An 18,588-nucleotide genomic window follows, 5' to 3' on the forward strand; every position below is an offset into this window, starting at 1 on the left:
TCTCAGACATCAGCCTTCCCTTTGCCTAACTCACTGCTAGATTCCATGCTGATCATTCTCCACACTGTCTGGAAGCATTCACCATGTTTTGTGTTTCTGAATGATGTGCCAGTACTGTCAGAGCGCAAGACAAGAATGGCTGCTGCTTCCCTTCCATGGGAAAGAACCAACAGCAGATACTCTGTTGCTGTTCATTATGATGCAGCAGTTGGGGGAAACCACGCACAAAATTGGCAATAAACAGCCACAGTTTGATGGGATGAAACTTCAACATGGCTAGAAAACAAAGAGAAATCATCTTTCCTTTGTTGCGTTTCATCTATTAAAAAACAAAACAAAACAAAACAAACCCTACTTTAAGGCTGTAATCTTTCAGGTGTGCCATATAACCTGCACTGTGTAACTGACTCCATTAGGCAGCATTACACTCTGCTGTTTGGGGTATCACAGTGCCCTCCCGCAGATGGGTCTCGAACCCAAGAATTTAGCTTCCAAAAGTGGTTTTCTGAACTGCCTAACGCAAGTGACAGAATCATAGGGGAAACGACAATGGGCTGTTATCAGTGAGTGCTTTTGTAACAAAACCAAAAGGCACACTGGAAGTCCATACCAAATCTTCAGGAATTTTAATAAAACACTGTAAATACATGTGCATGATACGCATAAGACAACATTATTTTTAAGAAGGATGATTTGAGCTGCCAACTGTATTTCTTTAGAAATTTTAGTACACGTGTATCTTCCAAAATAGCAAATCTGACACAGCCAAGAAAGGAGCCTCCTGTTCTTATTTAAAGTGGGATTAATTAAAAAAGAAAAGAGAATTGCTTCAAAATCTGGAGATTTAAAATTATAAACATGTTATGGGAAGATGACAGCTGGGGATTTAGGTTGGAAAGTTCATATGGAAAGTCTTATAAATCAAAGTAGACCTTGTCTATAATCTACAAGTTACGGTGAGGCAAGGCCGTTGTGCATGGACCACAGGTATCTCCAGCCACTGCAGTTTGCCCAGATGCCATTTTCACCTTGTGTAGACTACCAGCAGCATTCAATATGTCCCAAAACAGAAAATGTGCAGGAAAATAATTAGCTGTGACTCTTGAGCAGATGTAGCACAAGTGCTTCATCCTCTGCCAGAGAGAGCCCGGTATCCAGCGGCATAAAGGGATCCTCCTCTTGGTCGAATTTTGCCTTCTTTCTTTTCTGTGGCATTTCTCCTGCTGCTATACTGTCATTGTGGCTTCTTCTCTTTCTTCCACTCTTCTCCTCAAGTTCTCTACAGAAAAAAAATCAATTACTCTTTTTTTAACAGCTGTGGTAATCAATATCATCATGTAATCAAACAATTCATTTTAAACAAGGCAAATTTATGTCAAGATAAGAGCAAACAAAATTACAATCCAGAAGAGTAAAGCAACAGAAGCTGATGAACTCCGCATGCCTAAATTAGAACTGCTCTCAGACCGAGGTGGTGCTGAATGCTCTGCCGTCTTAATTGATTACAGTATATCAAGATATTGCTATCAGCCTTATCCAATATTTACCGCCTTATACAGCGACAGACAACTTGACAAAACTGATTTAGTGATGTGTCAGTGGACCCTGACATGTGTTCAGGATTGCCTATAATAAATCTGTAACCACAAGAAAAATATGAGAATTGTCATTTCATTGGCAAATCCTACCCTTACTTAACGCAGTTTTGATTTGAGTCCATCTCATTCAAGCCCCCCTTTCCCATTTTTTTTTCAAGAATAAGTCCTTGGAAGCTATTAACCACCTCCTTGCCACATGAGGAAGAGACAGACCCAAACCCAGTTCCTGTCCCTAGTGAATTCTTGTTCCATCCGCTGCTTTTGCTAAGATGGGAATGAATTGGCATTTGCAGTCTTCAATCTGGACCAAACAGCTGTGTATGCTTAACAACTGCCACTTCTGTCACAAGGCCAAATGACAGCAGCAACAGGAAAGCCCAAGCACACAGCTTTCACTGAAAGACAGAACTGCAGAGGTTGGAGAGAAACTTCTGGAGATCATTAAGTCCAAGCCCTGCTTAATCAGGTTCCCTACAGTACGTTCAGCTCCTTGCACCCCGCACTCCGGACAGAGCTGGGCCCTGAGTGCAGCTGCCATGCACCCTGGCTGCCCCACTTTATCACAGTGGAGGAGGAGCACCTGGTGGCCATGCAGCGGGCTGCTCCTGCTCTCTGTCCCACCTGCTGCCAACCGAGGAGCTGCCAGCTCCTGCTCAACCATCACAACTCAGAGACAAGAGGCAAAATCTGTGAGAAACACCTTCCATTCCCACTGCTGAAACAAACAATCCAGCCCACATTCACATGGCTCTTTCCCTTCCGAACCAGAAAAAACAGAGTAATGCAGCAGCTGAGGATGATGCGTTTGAATACTTCTCCTGAAATCGGGACATTCCAAAGGATTTCACAACCTGTCATTTTTGAGCTGTCATTTGTACGGGGGTGGCTTTTCAATGCTCACTGCCGATGTTTATTTTCCTCCTTTGCTGGCACAAGGACAGCTTTCTCACTCTGCTTAAGATGCTCCATAAGTACAAAGCCTACCTGGAGAGTATACAAAAAGACCATCAAGCACTGCTTCCAAGTGGCCACTGTGCGTTTGAGATTATGTCCTCTTTGGTCAGAACAGATTATGGTGGTCTGCTTTAAAAGCAGTAATGCTGAAGCTCCATTAGGTAAAAGCAATCCTAGACTGTTTGCAAAAGAGCCAATTATTTCCAGCATTTGAATCAACTCTGAAGCCTGCTTTGCATTCCTAATTGACTAATGCTTCATCTAGGACACCAGTTCAAAACAGCTCAGAAATTAAAGCAACGCAGAAATTTCACAAGTTATAAAACAGACTTTAAACACCAAAAAGCATTTCGCTTTGGAGTTCAGATGTTTGCAAGGTGTCAAACTGAAATAATAAAACACATCCAAAAGTAACTATGAAGCTTCTGATTTTTTTTCCACCAACAAAAGCGCAGTGACAAGGATTTTCACTGTAAGCTTTGAGGCAGATTGTGCTGAGTCAAGCTCTTTCTTGTTATTATTGAGGGTTCATGGTGCTGGATTAATACTGCATCCTAAATTTGTATCTACACATCAGCAGCGGGACTATTTTCACACTAATTTAACCCCTACCAGGCTGTAAACTCAAGAAGTGAATAAGGAGGGATGTGCAACTCAGGAAAATGGCAGAGAAGCCACAGAGTGATGAAGAGAGCTGTAGGGTCGTGCTTTCATGATGCACAAAAAAACAGAAGCAAGACAGTGATAAAAGACACTTAGAAGAAGCAGCAGAGCACAACAGCACAGGTGACGTACTATTAAGAAGCTCACAATTTGGAGACATGAGATGAAGGACTGGGCTGTGCCAGCTGGGAGCTGGACGGTGTGGAGAGGGGCTGGGAGCTGCTCTGGTTTGGCAGTCAGACAGAGCTCTGAAGAAGGGTGAAAGTTGCTACTTGAAAAAAGATACTGGGAAATAACCAGGAGAGATGTCTGCCATCATGGCAACAAGCTGCATCCCATATCCATTCGGTGCTTCTCCCTATCTCTTCAGACAGGAAGCCCATTGGATGAGGTGTGAGAGCAGTAATTCTCAGGTGCATATGTAAAAGGTGTAGGTTGGTCAAAGCACCTATACAGGCACTCATGCACTTGTCAAATTCATGCACTTGTTATCCAATGAATTCCTTTGTGGCCTCCTTTCAGGGCTGCCAGCCCACATTGCAGAGCTGATCTTTTATCACTGGTCACTCTACACAGCCGTAAATGGCTCTTTCTCCTCAAATACCCACACACTGATGCACTACCAGCTGACGTCCACTGCAACAGCCAGAATAAAATCAAGTAATTCTGAAGTGAGTTATTTTCTACCATAAAAATGTAGTTAGCAAATCCACAATTCAGATCCAGACCAAAACCAATGTCTCTTTGTCTCCTATTTACAACACTTAAAAAGTGGCACGTACAGCTGGATTACAATTCCTTTCCTCCACCATCTGGTGCAATTTAGCTTTTCATTGCTGCAGCAGCCTGAGCTGTCCACATGGGCTGAGGCTCCCAATGGAAAGATTTACTGAGCTGTGTTTACAGAGCCAGGAGGTACCAAGAGCTGATTTGTAAACACATACAGTAATTTCTGTGGTCGCCATTTGCACAGCTGTAACAACAAAGGTAGGTACTGTCCTCTGACAGGTAACCTGTTATTACGCAAGCACTAAAAGCACACCTGATGAATCCAGCTCCTGAAATGAATATCAGCATAAATGAATGGCACCTGGACAACAGGGATCTATCTGCTTGCAACTCAGACCCTGACAGCAACACACCAGGGAACTCTCTTAGTTTAACCACTAACAAATAATTGTGCCCAAGTGTGTTTTGAGGTCATACTGAGGGGAAAAACAGCTTTTTAATCCTGGCATTCAACTTGCACCCGGACATCAGATTAGATGGATGGACCACTCTCTGGATAAGGAATTGGCTGGAGGTCAGTGGCTCAATGTCCAAGTAGAAACCAATGATGAGTGGCATTCCTTGGGGATCGGTGCTGGGACCAGTGCTGTTGTTATAACACCTTTGTAGGCAGCATGGACAGTGGGATCGAGTGCACCTTGAGCAAGTTTGCAGATGACACCAAGCTGAGTGGTGCAGCTGACATGTTAGAGGAAAGCGATGCTATCCAGAGACCTGGACAGGCTTGAGAGGTGGGTCCACATCAACCTCAAGAAGATCACCAAGGCCAAGTGCAAGGCCCTGCGCCTGGGCTGGGGCAATCCCAAGAACAGATACAGGTTGGGTGGGGAACAGCTTGAGAGCAGCCCTAATGAGAAGGATCTGGGAGTTTCAGCTGATGAAAGATTTAACATGAGCCAGCAATGTGTGCTTGCAGCCCAGAGGGCCAACCGTACCCTGGGTTCCATCAAGAGAAGAGTGACCAGCAGGGTGAGGGAGATGACTGCCCCTCTACTCTGCTTTCAAGAGACCCCACCCAGAGTACTGCATCCAGTTCTAGGGTATAAACTCAAATTGCTCTTCTTTGATCACAGAACCACAGAATGACCTGGGTTTGAAGGGACCTTAAGGATCATGAAGCTCCAACCACCCTTCCTGGCAGGGCCACCAAACTTCCATGTTTGATCAGGTTGCCCAGGGCCCCATCCAACTGGCCTTGAACACCTCCAGGAACGGGGCATCCACAACCTCACTGGGCAGCCTGTTCCAGGACCTCACCACTCTCCTAGTAACGAACGTCCCCCTAACATTCAACTTAAAACTATTTCCTCTTGTCCTGCTATTATCGGCCCTTTCAAAGAGTTTACTCCCCTCCTGATTATAGGTTCCCTTCAGGTACTGAAAGGCTGCAATGAGGTCACTCTACAGCCTTCTTTTCTCCAGGCTGATCCACTGAGTGGAAACTCCAGTGGTCTGGGGCTGGATTATTGTGCTGTATTATGAGCAGCAATGCAATGCCCATGACAGCAATGGGCAAGACAAGGGCTGGTACAGACTCAACCATCCAATTTGAATCCACTGCCACCTGTCTACAAGAGCTTCTGGAAAGTAAAGGAGACCACAGAGCAGAAGCAAGACATTGATGATTTGCTCTGGGTGCTTTTTCCTATCAGATTCTGCATGCTTTCCATGCAGTAATAAAAAATAATAAGCACACTGTCTTGCTGGTCTGATTTTGGTTTGAGTATTTTTTCTTGTTTCAGATTGCAGTACTTCAGCTCCAAGGCAGACTCAGCCTGTCTTTTGCTTTTAGTACAATTACACTGGTATTTCATTACAAATAGATTAATCTTCCTTTTTCCTGCAATTGTTTTTTGTTGGTTTTTTGTTTTTTTTTTTTAAATCTAGTTTGAGTGGTTTTGATTTACATCATTGGAATGGCTAGTAAAGGGAATTACACTGTGCAATATATTTTCATTACCATTTCTCTGTACTGTAGCATTCTTACAGCAAAGAAGAAAGAAGCTGCACTGGGCTTTGTGGAAGGGACTGCAGTAATTAATCTTCATTAGGATTGCTGCCATGGCCTTGTGAATTAAAATTTATTACGTGGAAGGAAGTTTGTGGCACAACATGTTTGATTAGCAAAATGCCAATATTTAAGAGATAAATTATTGCTAACTTTTCTAAACTGTATTTTATTAACAGATTCATTCATTATTCACATATGCTTCTTCAGGAAAGAATCTGCGTCTGCTGTGTTACGGTATGGGACCTCAACTCATGGCCTGCAGTTTGGTGTCCAGGGCAGCTTGTTTTCAAGTGCTGGTAAACCTCAACTGCAAAGCAAGCTCTGATGAATGATAACTGAAGCAGAGCTGGTCTAGAGAGCTTGGAGTTGCTGTTGTTTAATCAGTGGCAATGTGGCTGTGTGCCTCATGTTAAATGGCTGATTCAAAACCACTGACACCTTGTAGAGCAGAGGTTACCCAGATCTTGAATCATAGAGTCACAGAATGGTTTGGGTTGGAAGGCACCTGTAAGGTGATCTAGTTCCAACCCCCTTACTACATGCAGGGACACCTCTCTCTAGTCCAGGTTGTTCACAGCCCCATCCAGCCTGGCCTTAAACACCTCCAGGGAGGGGCCATCCACAACCTCTCTGGGCAACCTGTTCCAGTGCATCTAAATCACAGTAAAGAATTTCTTCCTACCATCCTCCAGTCTAAATCTACCCTTTGGTAAATGGTTTCAAACCATTTCCTCTCATCCTGTCACTTACAAAAAGTCCCCCCCCAACTTTCCTTAGGCCCCCTTCATGTACTGGAAGGCAATAAGGTCCCCCAGAGACTTCTTTTCTCCAGGCTGAAGAGCCCCAGCTCTCTCAGCCTGCCCTCACAGAGGAGGTCCTCCAACTCTTCTTTTGGACAATTAATTTTCCTCTTACTTATCACTGCAATTATTTTCTAGAACAATTGCTCCCTATTTTATTTCTTAATACATCTCTTGTCAAAATTAGGTGTTCAAGAAACATGTAGATGTTATATTGTTGTCAGGAAAGCGTCATCTACATGGTCCATCTTTCAACAGCCCAAACAGACATCAGAAGATGTCAAATCCAGGATGGGTGTGGTAAGACAGTCCAGCCAAGATTGTCAAAATGCTCCATGGTCTTCAAGCTGGCATTACCATGTTGCAAGAGAAAGGTTGCCTTCTGCTCTGACCTGACTCTGGAAGATCAAGCCTTCAGCCTAGTCAGCACCATAATGTAGCAGTCAGAGCTGATCCAGGTTCCAAGATATCCACAGAGATCAGCCCTTTCCTATCCCAAAAGACAGTGCACATCACTTTAACCACTTAGGGTTGAGTTTTGAACCACATCTCTTCACCAATAATGATGCGATCCAGAAAACTGTCACCTTCATCCTCACAGTGGTTCAATATGTCCTGACAAACCTGCATATGGTGCTCTTTCTGTTCCTGTGTGCGCATTTCTGGGACCCACTTGGCACAAACTCTGTGATACTGCAGTATCACCAGTACTGGTTCCAGTGCACTGAAAGGGATATTCAACTCTGTAAACAGTTTTCTGGTCATAGTAATCTACTGATTTGTGTGGATGAGTAAGTTGAGATGCTCTTCATTTTGTGGTGTGACAGCTGTGCATGGCCATCTAGAATGTGGCTTGTCTTTCACATCACTGTCACCACAGCTGAAACGTACCACCCACCACCTCACCACGTTAACATCCAGTGTTTGGTCTCCGTAAACATTCAGCAAGCATCAATGAATGTCAGATGGGGGCCATTTTTTCAGCAGAATGCAGTTCCACATCTTTGCTTCATATGGTCTTTCACATCAGATGCCATTTTGTCAGACTGTCCCTCTGCTGCCATCTGTCACATGGCAACAAAACAATGGAATATTGGCAGACAGGCTCAATCTCTACTGCCATATCACCAGCATCTGCCTCTGATGTCGTGGGCAACATAATAAGGTGGCACTGCTTTTGGAGCAGTCCTCGTACGTAAAGTAGCTTCCACAACCAGGACAAATAAAACCCAGCCTTCAAGATAAATGATACTGTGCCATGCTCAAGGCTAAATCCGTAACATAAAAAAGAAGTAAATTCCATTACTAAAACCCTCCTAGATTTTAAGTTATCTTTTAAATAAATGGACACATCGTAGCATGGAAAATGTTCTGTCATTACGCTTCATTCCAAAATAACCTCCAAACATGGTGCAAACAACACACATAAGGTACATTTAGTAAAGTAAACCTGATAAGACTTAATACATGGTAGAAAAATAATCCATCTCAGCTCATGTGGGATCACACACAGAGAATACATTTTGTTCTCAAAATTACTCTTTCCATCCACGGAGGTTAGTCTTGAATGTAATTCTGGGATAAACAAAACGCTGTAGACCTTTCCAAGAAAATGTTCCCCACAAAGGTAATTCAGGTCAGGACAAAACCAATAGAATGACTATACTGCACCTACATGGTGTCAAGAACATGTGTGTAAACTTGACATACCAAAAAATATAACATAAATAAACCCACAACAAATTCAGTTACCAAGGAAATGCTGCCTAGTGGACAGTGCACTTGGCCCTCGGGGTGCCTGAGTTTTATTTCCATATCTGTGTCATTATTGTATTGTATTTGTAATACATTATTGCTTAATTTAACTTCTTTTTTCCCGTTTAACATGCACGGTCTTTTTCATTCTACTTCATAGGAAGGGGAAATGACCAAGACCTTCTTTCTGTGAGCTGACATTAGGATTCCAGAGGGCGAATTCAACAGTTGATTCCAAAAAATGACGCACTGCCAAGAATCTGCCCAACTATATCAGTGTTTATTCTTAAAATATAACAAATCTTGAGTCTAGCTGACATCCTTGGGGAAGGGACTAATTTGAAAAGGGAAGCATGAATACTTTATAAAAGAAAGAGCTCCCCAAGTAAACTGTTACTTAATGATACTGAAAGTAAACTAGGCAACCCCTCCTCCTTTTTGGCTGACTGCCCTCATAACTTCTTCAAAATACTTATTAAACAGCTCTGCTACAAAACATAGTTTTGTTCAGACAGCCTTTCCCAGCTAAGGCAATCAGATGAAGCATGAAGATGCTAGATCTTGTTTATGAAATGCAGAAATACCTTTTTCCTATGCTAGGTATGAAACAACTTATGAGTAACCAGGAAATGCCTGAGGTAACGAAGTGAATAATAGGTAATGTTTAGACATCAGGTTTCCTACGCTTGGTTGCTGATCAATCCTTCCCACCAGAGCACTAGTACATCTGCTTAATGGATTCCAGGAATCTGCCCTTCAGAAGCAACATACTAATAAGCAAGTACTGCTTAATGGCCAACCTCTTGCCAAAGCTCTGCTTCAGAGCTTTCCAATAAACTTATTCTATTCTTCTTCCAAGAAACAAACTATCAATGACCACCTCTTATCTCACATTATCCTCTCCACTATTTTATATTTATTTATTTTTATCTGGAGTAAGGCATTACTACTGAAGTCAGCTCAGAATTTGCTCTCAAAAGCAAAGCAACAGGAATGAGAACCACTGCAAGTCCCATTAGAATCCTGAAATACTTCTCCTGGCTCCCTTATTAATTTTCTACATAAACCAAAATTCCTAAATATACTGTTGTTCTACTCCATGTCAGCTCATGTCAGCACAGAAATGGTCCAAACCCCACAGAATGGGGTTCCACAGCATCTTCCAGCTGAAATCACTGTCTTACTTCCAGATATTACTCATCAGAGCCTCGTGTATTAAGAAGACAGTATTAACCGTATTTCTGAAATTATCTGGTGGAAGCTGAGAATACAATTTCATTATATCCACCGGATTCTGCTCCAAGCAATATAAAAATACCGCTAGAGAATGCATTCATCAAGTATGGACGGATACATTTAAACTCTCATAACATGTGAAAAGCAATCTACAAATCCTCTTATATGAACCTCCTCAATAAACGCTGAATCTTAAACCTCATTACAGGAAAATATTTTAACAAATTATGCTTCTTCCTCCCAGCAAAAGCTAATGGGCAGTGTCAAGATGTCAGAAATACAGTAGAAACTGGAAGAACCTTGTTAAGCATTGGTTTCTTGTTTTCTGCCCATTTTTAGAAAGCTATTTTAATGTTTTACACTCAGCTTTTTCATTCATTCTACAAGGAGTACAGATACTGAATCAAGTCCAGGGAAGTGAAAGCACAGAAGGAACTACAATTCAGTTAGTTACCCTCTTTCACTCCTTGCACACAAAAAAAGAACTATTTACTGCTCAGGAAATCCACTGCCCACCCCTGTCAGTTCTACTGATGAACACACTGGTGGTGAAGGATCTACAGGGGTTACAGTCACCAGCTGCTTACTTAACTTAGGGTAATCCAGTCTGCTAATCCACGTCCCAGCACAGTATCCCCACAACGTGCACTCATACTAGGGCTAGCAATAGTAAGTAGTTGCTAATATATCTGATTCAGATGTAAAAACTAAGATTTCTAAACCTAGACCTCTAGAAGAAGGCAAAATAAAGATCTACACTCTCACTTAACAGCAATAAGTGTCAATAACATGCTTCTGAGTTCTGTAATACATGAGGCTCTTTGTGAGAAACACACAAATTGACTTGTTGCTGTGAAGCCAATGACAAAAACCATACAGGTCTTCACTCAGTATCTTTCTCATAAAGTTTCACAAAATGAAATAATAGCTTTAACATAGATTTTTCTTCAGTATCCACCCCAACAAACACACAGTATTAAGTAGTGGAAACAACAGGATAACTAAAATGAGTTCCTAACATATAAACACATCAGTTTATAAAAAACATGAACATTTCAAAATCAGCGTGGAAGATATGTACATACCCAGAGCTGTCTTCACTTTCCATATCTTGTTCTTCATCAGAATCTTTGTATTTATCAGGATCTGGAAGAGTACTTGGATCAAACTCATCTTCACTTCCACTGTGTGCAAGAACAGCCACCGTTTCCCCTTCAGCCTGCCAGGTGACAAACGGAGAGTTATAAAACACATCTACAACCCCATTAACAGAGACACTATTACAAAATCCATTCACTACACATTATGGACATCACTAGTATACCAGGAAAATGGAATAATTTCAGTTGTCATCAGTGCTCTTCCTTCAAGACTATTAAAGACTGAAGAATATTATTCAAAATGAAGCTCAAGGATTTACATTCAAATTCTACTTTCATATTAAATCTACAAAATCTCAAAGACTTTGGCAGCATCTTATCAACAGTCATCTCTACTGTCCCACAGAAAACCTGTCAAAGAGATGTGAGCTTGAGGACACATTGAAGAGGCTCCCTCCGAGAACCCCCCATCTCCCCTCTCTGGGGCTCAGCTCCGTCTTGCAGCCCTTCTTCGGATGGCAAGTTTCCTCGGGGGTGTGGGAATGCCTCACTAATTCCTTACTGAAAAAGGCAGGAGATGCCACTTTATAATGGTCTTGGATGATAAAATAAACCTGACTGCACTGCAAGTACAGGCTCTGTTGCACGTGGTCCTGAGCTAATGGCATCACTTCTGTAAATGTTACTACTGTGAATGGGCACTAACAAAGCAGATATTTTGTAGGGCTCACGCAAGTGCACATGCACACAAAAACACAGACAAAAAGTTTACAGGCAATTCTAATTGACACAGATCTGAGACTCACCCATTCTTACAGCGAAAAGCAAAAATAACCCCACAAAAACAAAAAACCCCAATGCAACTAGAATTAAATACATCACTATCTTTTGTTTACATTTCTAAATGATTTCCCCACAGCTGAATTTTCAAAGCAGCACTCATTGAAATGATACTTTATTCTGTGAATAACTCCACATAATTAAACATGTAAAGTTAAATACTGTTCTCATTTTTCATTATTTCCATCCATCTCCAGGCCACGGTTTTAAAGAACACTGTTCTCAAGTGCATATTTCTAATCACAGTAAGCACAAACAAAACCCACATTAATTTCCCCCCCTTTTTTTAATATTGGCATATTTGGTAAGAGAAAGGAAATGAGCTGGTGAGGGGTAAGATTAGTCACCGCTGCAAGGGCCTGTCCAACAACACCTCTACATGCATTAAAAGCAAGAAGAAAGGGCTAAAAGCCAGATTTGCTATTAAAAGGAAAAAGGAAAAACATATGAAACAGGCATCTTGCTCTCCACTGTTACAAGTAAAGGTAATTGCGCAGCTGGGTGTATGAAATCACTACGGATATCATCAGACTCAGCAGCACTGTGAACTACCTGCAGTAACACAGGCGCTGACTGAAAAGCTTCCTGATTAGCAGGAGCTTCAGGTACAACAGTTCACAACCAAATGTAAGAAAACAACACATTTTTTCACCTTGCAACAATATCCTCCATTTCACCTCTTAGAACATCAAAGAGGAGCACAACTAACCCCACAGAATGCTGTTCTGAAGGTTACTTTTTGCCTAAAGAATTTCTCTATTTGAAAAGTGTTCTGCATTAAATTAGAGCTATTTCTATTTCTTTGAAATGTTCAATATTTGCTCGTGACTTGAGCCGCTGCATCTGTTCTTTCAATAGAATTTGTGCTCACAAAATACATATTAAGAAAAAGCAGAAGAGAAACATTATTCAAAGCTGTGATATGAAATAAAATAATCTTAACATATACATGGGACACCATGCAACAGAAAGCCAACCTTTATGGGCAGTCATCTTTTAAGACTGCTCTTAACACACACTTTCTCAACAACACCAGCAAAATGTTAGTATTGCATCAGTTCTTAAGTTCTGTCTGGAGCAATGAGGACAGACTGAGAGAGCTGGGGCTGTTCAGCCTCAAGCAGAGAAGGCTCTGGGGGACCTTATAGCAGCCTTCCAGTACCTGAAGGAGGCCTGCAGGAAAGCTGGGAGGGATTTTCTATGAGGGCATGTAGCAACAGTGCAAGGGGAAATGGTTTTAAACTGGAAGAAGGTAGACTTAGACTAGATATTAGGAAGAAATTCTGGGTTAGGGGTTCAGGCTATTAAAAACAGTCCCTAAGGCAATCAGTTGAATAGAGAGAAAGAGATGGTGAGGGCGGTGAGACACTGGAACACGTTGCCCAGTGAGGCTGTGGATGCCCCCTCCATGGAGGCATTCAAGGCCAGGCTGGATGGTGCTGTGAGCAACCTGGTCTAGAGGGAGGTGTCCCTGCCCATATCGGGGAGTTGGAACTAGATGATATTAAACCCAAACCATTCTATCATGAAAATATTCTATGACACATGCACATGTAAAACAAACACTAACAGAGCAAACTTTCCCTTTCGTTATGCTTTCATATCATACCAGCAAAAATGTTGCAGAGATGTATTCAAAGTAATGCTTACTATTACAAAAGAAATAATTGGCAAAGATGCCTCTAATTCATCAAGAATCACGAGGTCGTATTTCTTATGAGTGCTGCCTGTTACATATTCATTAAAATATTTGTAAGTCCCTGAAATTGTTAAGAACTTGAACATGAACATTTATCATCCACAGCTGAACAACAGAAACTCATTATTTTTCACTCTATATTCAAATTTTTATCAACCAGTCAGGAAGAAGAAATCTTGTGACTTCACATTACTCACCACAACAACGGGAGGAAAAAATGTCAAATCACAGCACAAGGCAACACCTGTAAAAACTCTTCAGATAAAACTTACAAATAGGATGCAATTTAGAGAATTGCAATTGGATCCTTCCTAGAGCAAGCACTATCAAAGACAACACGAACTGAAGAACAGATTTGTACCGTCAGTAATTTACGTCTAAGGTTAGGTGACAATTTGCTTTGCAGAATGATTTATTACAAAGTTCTACTGTGGACAGAAACCTATTCAGTCATCAAATCGGGCTAGTCAGAAAAACAGGATTTGGTGGCCCTTGCCTTGCTATTTTCATTCAGCCACAGGGTAACTAGCTATCTTGTACCATGCCAGACGGGCTGGCCCCTTCTATTAGCAGTTTACTATCAGTACATATAAACTTTATGTGAAAACTTCCAGTTTTAATATGGCACTGAGGTGGAAACATCTCTGTATTCACACAGTCTCCCTATGAGACATTTCTTGTTGCAAGACAACACTACAGAAAAAATTCAGCAAAGCTTCTATGCAGGAATATGGAAGATGTGGATACCTCAAGGCCATCAATACAATGCACCAGTCTCACTTCAAGCATTTTGGAAGGATGTATAAGGTGACAAAGCAAACAGGGCAGGTTCCTCTAGAGCTGCTGCCCTGCTTCAAGACATGGTACCTCCTACACAACACCCAGCTGTTATTATTACAAGACACAGTGGCAACTGAGTTTCTTTGTAGAGAAAGCTGAATACATGAAGATCAGGCAGCTCTGTTAGGAGGGCTGAGCGAAGAATAAAATGAATTAATGCAACTTTTTTACGGAAACAGACACTCAAGGGATTACGATTTTCTGAACAGCAGAGTGATGTCTTCTTTCTGCCACCCATGAGGTATTCAAGTCAGAACTACCCACTGCTGTGGGATAAAAATGGAAAGCTGAAAAACATGCTGTGATAATCTGTGGGTGCACAGATGATGTTGCTTTATCCAAGACATAAATTACACAGTGCATTTATTGAGGCATTTAGTTTATAATTAATTTAATAGTTTTTATCTATCTATCTGTCTGTCTATCTATCTATCTATCTATCTATCTATCTATCTATCATTAAATTATTTGGAGTTAACACAGAGGTGTTTTGTAGGGCCTCCTTTAAGCCATCTCTTTCTCTGTATTCAACTGATTGATTAGGGACTGTTTTTAATAGCCTGAACCCCTAACCCAGAACACGGTGTCCCATGGGATGTGTGGTTGCTCTGGTATTGCATCATCTATACTGCCCAAAGGAATACAGCTATTCTGATAGTTCACAAACAGAAATACAGTCTTTGATGTAGCTGGAGTGTTTGATCCAACAGTCACTTTGAAGACCAAGACCAAAGCCACAGATGATACTGGAAACTGACTGGGAGCCAGTGGAGCAAATCAAGAGCAGATCTGACCTAGAAGGAGTTGCTTAAACTACTCTAAAATGGAGCAACCACATAGACTGCTGGTTAATTATCCCCAATAGTCTTCCACGCCTAAACTGAATGACAACAGCTCTAACTGCAGGTGATGAGCACCCAAAGCACCATTTCCACAGAGACAAGGGTCTGGTGTAAGATGATTTTTTTTTACAAGTTTAAGGGGGAAAACTGTGACCGAGTCAAGTGAACTTTTTCTTACTTTTACTACGTCAATGTTGAACACTGATTCTAACAGGCAATCTGTCCTTTTCAATATTGGTTTAGCAAATCCTTCTAGCCTAGTTTGCTCTTGTGGGTAATCAGGAAGCAGTATACAGAAGGGTAGAAAGAGCAGAGAACAGGTCATTGTTGCTTTCTGGTCACACCAGCCTAGTGTGAAGCACATGACAGAAAGGAGATGTTATGAACAGAATGAGTGGCCAAATTCCATGGGAATGGACAGAAAGGCTGGTAACCAAAAACCAGAGAAATCGAGGCTGCAGGTTAGTCAAGAAGACATAAGCATGAATACTACAATGATGGAACTTGCATTCCCACAGTTTGGAAGGAGTACCCCTCCCTCCTTTGGAAGAACTATCAGTCTTGTGTTTTAGTAGAAAAGACAGACAAGTCTTAGCTTCATCTACAAAGTGCTCACCCTTCCCAACCATTGGCAGTCACGCCAAGGTTCAGTTGCATCTAGTTGTTATTTCTTAAAAGCAATCTGACATCTTGATAAATAAAAAAAAGAAAAATAGCACAGCTTAGCCACAGGCACAGCTGAGAACTGATGTAAACACAAAAATCAAAGAAATTTCCATACATCCATTCTGACTTTTTGATATAGTAAAGCTTCTGCAGTGATCACAGTAATCAATACACATTTTATCTGTAAACTTGGTCTCTGTGAAGTACCGGTATTTCATATCAGAGTTAACAGTTACATAACAAATGCAGATGGAGAAGGAAGATCTGTTTAATTTACAACCACAGACTCATCAGTGTCAGAATGAGATGCTGAGAATTTCTGAATCTACACAAAGACTGTTTTTTGTTTCATTGTGTTTGCTCTTATCTTTATTTGAATTATAATGTAACGGTTCTGTCTCAAAATTGGACGTTATGCTTTTAAGTTATTACCTGCTCCAAGGAAGCCCATGTAGAATCCTTACAGTAAATACAACATTTTTCACGCTGTTATCAGCCACAGCTACCAACATGATTTAACAAAAGGGCAAATTACTACAGTTCACGTGTGAAAGCTCAGGATAAAACAGCAATACAGTTTAACACAGTTCATGCTACAGACATGAAAATGCAACTTAAAAGATATCTAGTTATTTCGTTGATAGCACTGGAACTAAGATACAGTGTGGAATATATTAAATCTTGACAAACAATAGGGTTAAACTACTGCTTATATTGCTGATTTTAGAGATTGATTGTACCTTTGCTCCACAGAAGCTCAAGCTAATAGTTCCCGTATAATGAAATACAGCCAGGAGCACACAGTTGTTTTAGATATCACAGAGGATCAAAACTACAATCCACAGTACCATAAACAAAATCTCTGGCATCTGAATTAACACAGCAATAGCTTAATCTTTGTGTAAGTACACAGGATCCAGTGTCTGCCACACCAGCAGCTGGACAGATGCCACCACCACACTAAGTCCTTGTCTGAAAGAAAGCTGGTGTAAAACATTTGATAACACAAAAGCCTCAAAATGGAAACAGGCTAAACTAATTCTGTTCCAAAATCTTTCTAATGCTAAGTGGTCAGGTATCATTTTGCTTGCAAGTTGCAAGTATTAAAGGAATAAACAGGGAGGCAGGGGGCAATTATTTGTTGTGCCATATAGATACAAAAATTAAGTCTGGGAAAATTCAGCGTGCCAATATGCATGTCCAGAAGTCTAAGGTCCTCTCAAATAAATAAGAAAATCACAGTGCAGAACACAGTTTTTAAACTTATATTCTCCACATATAACCCTTGCATCCTTATATTCCTCCCCCTACTTTCAAGCACACAGCAGCCACAGCTGTCAGCTCAAACACAGAAAAGTGCTTCTCCAAAGTAGTCTCTGTGCTCAAACACTTCAATACAGCAGCCTTCTCCAGGGAGCCTCAACATACACCCACAGAGACAGTCCCTACACAAGAGAATTTTCTTTGCATCACTTTCTGGCTTTTTTGAATGAGACAGAAGAAACTGCATCCTCTTGTCACGCAGCAGAAGGATGCCAGAGCCACAAAGACATCACAGCAGGGACTGAAAGCAAAGACCGTTCTGGGTTTGGCAGCTGCTTTATCTTTCTAAAATAGACGGGTTACCAGCAGCAGTGGTACAAAAGAATCTGAATGGAAACCTTGTATGCAACATAATTCTGTAAACTGGTTCGTTTTGCACTTCTCCTTCAAACAAAGGATTTGCATTCAGTGAACGAGAAACTGAAGAATATTTGCAGCATGAGCTGGGTAACATTTTGTATGACAGGACTTTCATGTCTTCAACATCCTGGTTAAGTCACGTAACACCTGTACAAAATATGTATGTAAAACTGTATGTTTTAAGGGAAAAATCTGAATTAAATTCACTTCTTGCCATGAAATTTGTTTTTAACTACTGGTGCTTTTGCAGACAGAACCGAGGAAAAGAATGACAGAAGCACTGCTGTTTACAGCACTCACTCGGTTGCTTGCTGTGAGAACAAGAAATTGTCTGCCTTCAGGACCTATTCAACACGAGCAGCAGTTTCACATTTGTTCAAACACACAAAGAAGTATCCTGTAAGTGACACTGGCAGCACTGATGCTGTAGACCCATTTATTATTAATTCTGTTGCTGTTGAATCCATGTCCTCATGGATTGCAACCTTACCTTGCAAAAGAAGACAACTTGTTGGCAGGGCATAAGGGTTGAGCGGAAGACAAGGGAGAACAGACAACCACAGTTTGATGACAAACAAGGAAGCAAGCGGGCTGGGGAACATTATGGCACTAGGCACACAGCAGAAGGACGCCTGCCCATCCCTATTCCCACAGGTATTGCTGCAAAGGAGACCTTGAAGAAGCTTTGAGGTCTCACAGCCAACCATGGACAGCTTAGTTAAGTGAGAGAAAAAAACAAGAATAAAAATCAAGGTGGTGCTGGAAAACTAAGCAAGCAGGCAGGAAGTGGTGAGAACTCTTCATACCATTTGATGGTTGATGGCCATGACGGATCCTGAAAGTTAAGCGCTGCAGAGATACAGGAAGAGAGGTAATTTTGCTGCAGCATTTTGAACAGCTACTAATGAAATAAAAAGGCATTCAAAAGCAAAGTGGAGATGACACTATAGCAGCCGAGACAGAAAATGATAATACCCCTTGATAACAACATGTAGACAAATAGGAAAGTTATGTCTTTGAAATGTCAAGCAAGAATGAGAAAGATACCTACAAGGCAAGGTCTGCAATATATCCTTCTATATTTATACAAGGCAATGTCTTTCAGCTACTTG

General features: G+C 41.3%; 1 protein-coding gene across 2 annotated transcripts in view; it reads right to left on the reverse strand.

The window, feature by feature from the left end:
* Positions 1-603: 603 nt before the first annotated feature.
* The window catches only part of DDX10 (DEAD-box helicase 10), a 137,544-nt gene continuing 119,559 nt past the window's right edge, over positions 604-18,588 (reverse strand). For both annotated transcript variants that reach the window (XM_032442171.1, XM_032442172.1), the window contains 2 exons: positions 10,892-11,025; positions 604-1,279 (listed from right to left, as the gene is read on the reverse strand). In XM_032442171.1, coding sequence (XP_032298062.1) covers positions 1,090-1,279; positions 10,892-11,025 — 324 coding nt within the window. In that variant the 3' untranslated portion in view covers positions 604-1,089. The remainder of the gene's footprint in view (positions 1,280-10,891; positions 11,026-18,588) is intronic.

Source organism: Coturnix japonica, chromosome 1, assembly GCF_001577835.2.
Source record: "Coturnix japonica isolate 7356 chromosome 1, Coturnix japonica 2.1, whole genome shotgun sequence".
Taxonomy (NCBI): Eukaryota; Metazoa; Chordata; class Aves; order Galliformes; family Phasianidae; genus Coturnix; species Coturnix japonica.